Here is a 2,777-nt window from a genome sequence, read left to right on the forward strand (position 1 = left end):
AGTTTTTTTTTAGTTTTTGTTTCATGATACGCTCTAACGGACTAGATTCCTACCTAAGCGCCACTTATCACATGGCCTTAAAACCTCACTGAGTTTCCCTTTGGTTCCATCTTGAAAAACTCAACAACAAAAAACTGCAATATCAACTTTTAAATTGTTGAAATTCGGATTCTACGTTAAAATTTGCATTAGAAACTTACGAAGTAATCTCAATACGAAAAATAAGAATTTAGACGAATCCTTTACCTTTAATCCTGACATCTCGTCTCTTAACCTCAAGGACACTACTTGACTGCTCTCACTTACCTCGGAGCGTTGTTGTCTGAGGTTTCCACTGCGTCAAACTAGCATACAGACAAAATTCTTAAAGTTACCGACGGAACGCTTATTAACTGCTACTAAAAGAAGATGCACATGAAGCCGCCTTTGGCCCATGTAAATGACAGGTATTTTATTTTTTTAAGTTTATAACGCCGCAAGAAAAAGTATTGTGATTTTGCGACTACTCCGTGAGTTTCTAATGCAAATTTTAACGTAAAATCCAAATTTTAAAAATTTAAAAGTTGATCTTGATGTTTTTTTGTTTGTTTGTTTGTTTTTTTTTTTTTAGTTTCTTAAGAAAGAACCGAATGGGGGCTCAGTGGGGTCTTTAAAGAAACTTTCTAGAGGCTCCTTACGGTTCCTTCAGTCCGCCAGGGGCGGAAGGGATACTATGTGGATACTATAAGGATACACTGTAGAATATCCTTACAGGTCACTCGGTCCACCAGGGGCTGTTCTTATTCTTCAAGCCTAATCAAATTTTATTTAATCCAACTCTGCTTTATTATAATATTGTCATATAAAGTGAACGGGTGTAATGAAATGGAGACATTTTCACAAGGAATGAATTCAAGAAAGAACCATGGTTTTTAAATATTCATAAGTATTTATTACTAACTGACAACGAGGAAATATATTTCTATTATTACAACTAATAATAATGAAACAACATGTAACAAACTTAGTCATGCATGTAGGAATCTCAACTCTTTTGGAAATCGACACTACAATAAATGAAAACGAATGAAAATTAATAAAGCTTAAAAGGGGAATTCAGGGTGTTTTGCGACTCCTTTAAAGAAACTAACAAAATCGCAGACTCGTCCCTTCGGTCCCTGATCGAGATTGTTCAATTTTTCCATTTCTCCGGATTCAAGTTCAAAATCAAAAAGATTAATATTTTGCTGAATTCTTTTTGGATTCGTACTTTTTGGAATTGCTGCCACGCCTTTTTGAAGAGTGTGTCTCAGCACTATTTGAGCCGAAGATTTGTTGTACTTCTTCGCTATTTCGAGAACTACTGGATTTGATAGCAGATCAGGAAGTACGTCAGTTTTACCCAAAAGTTCGACGAAGCCTCTGGATCCCAAAGGCGAGTAAGCAGTCACTGCGATTCCCCTCTTTTTGCAAAATTCAACCTGCCAAGGAAAAAAAAGACAACGGTTTTAATTCGAATTTTTAATGTGAAAGCTAATAATTAAAGTATCGAGACGACAATTGAATTTTTAACACTTGAACTTCCAATTGTTGAATTTTTAACTGTTGGAAATCGAAGAAAATTGAATTATCAACAGTAGAATTTTTGGTTTCCCCCTTAATTTACAACAGTTGAAAATTTAATTTTCAATTATTTATAAGTTCAGTTTTCTATTTTTACAATTTTCAAAGTTGAAAATTTAATTTTGAATTTTCTCCAAATATTTTTATCGCTTAACAATTATCTTTGTTATAAATAACATACACAAACAAGTAGACCATTTACATAATTTTCTCGCGGAAAAAATTCGTTGATGTCTAATATGCATTGAAGTAGCTTTAAAGTCCTACCAAAAGATAATATATTGTTAAAACGTAAATTGAGAGCACAAAAGGAAAAATTATTAATTTAAATTTATGAACACATATTTCGGCTTAAATATTAACTAAATTAATTATCTTACGTAGATTAGTATTTTTAATTAATGGTTATCCACTGTAGGGAGCTTTCCCTTACCTATTGGACAGCAACGTATTTTTTCGATAAAGAAGGGATATAAATTGTATATTTTTCTATTATCTAAATATCTGTATATCTGTATAAATGTATTATAATAAATTTAATCAAGAAAATCTTACAAGTTCCTTTTGCTGGAAATAGAGGTGCAGTTCAACTTGGATATTGGAAACAGGAACCGTGGCAAAATTGAGGACTTTTGTTAATTGGGCAATATTGAAATTGGACACGCCAATAGCTCGAGTTCTGCCAGCGACGACTTGTTTTTCCATTTCTGCCCAAACAGCGAGATGATTCGTTGTCAGGTCCAATTTTATTTCTCCATTTTCATTCACTGGGTGCAAATCGCCTTCGATATCTTCAAACGTAAAAGGCGTGTGGATCAAATAAAGATCCAAATAATCCAATTGCAAATCGGCCAGGGATCTTTTCAAAAACTTTTCTACTCCACTGGGTCGATTTCCTGAAGGAGGCAGCTGAAAGAACGAGACATTTTTCATTTTCACAAATTAATGCATAAACTACTGTCGGAAATAAAGGTAAACACTTTTTTTTTAACTATTCATTGATTTTTTTTAACTAAATCAAATGACCCTGTTAGAGATATGTCTGACTTTTTGTAGATGATATGTCACGTGAGAAGCGGTTCTACTTAATTTAACCCGTGGCTACCACACTTGTGCAAAAATGCACCAGCGAAATTTTCAAATAAGTGTCTCTTGTCACTCGGTAGGTATAAGCT

The 2,777-nt window shown here is 33.5% G+C and overlaps 1 protein-coding gene across 1 annotated transcript; it reads right to left on the reverse strand.

Moving 5' to 3' along the window:
• Positions 1–908: 908 nt before the first annotated feature.
• On the reverse strand, positions 909–2,550 carry LOC117172548 (aldo-keto reductase family 1 member A1-like). The gene is made up of 2 exons (XM_033360596.1): positions 2,158–2,550; positions 909–1,460 (listed from the first exon to the last, which is right to left on the reverse strand). Exons 1-2 carry the CDS (start codon positions 2,533–2,535, stop codon positions 1,083–1,085), a joined length of 756 nt encoding a protein of 251 aa, XP_033216487.1. The 5' UTR covers positions 2,536–2,550; the 3' UTR covers positions 909–1,082.
• Positions 2,551–2,777: the final 227 nt, after the last annotated feature.

This window comes from Belonocnema kinseyi, chromosome 5 (genome assembly GCF_010883055.1).
Source record: "Belonocnema kinseyi isolate 2016_QV_RU_SX_M_011 chromosome 5, B_treatae_v1, whole genome shotgun sequence".
Lineage (NCBI taxonomy): Eukaryota > Metazoa > Arthropoda > Insecta > Hymenoptera > Cynipidae > Belonocnema > Belonocnema kinseyi.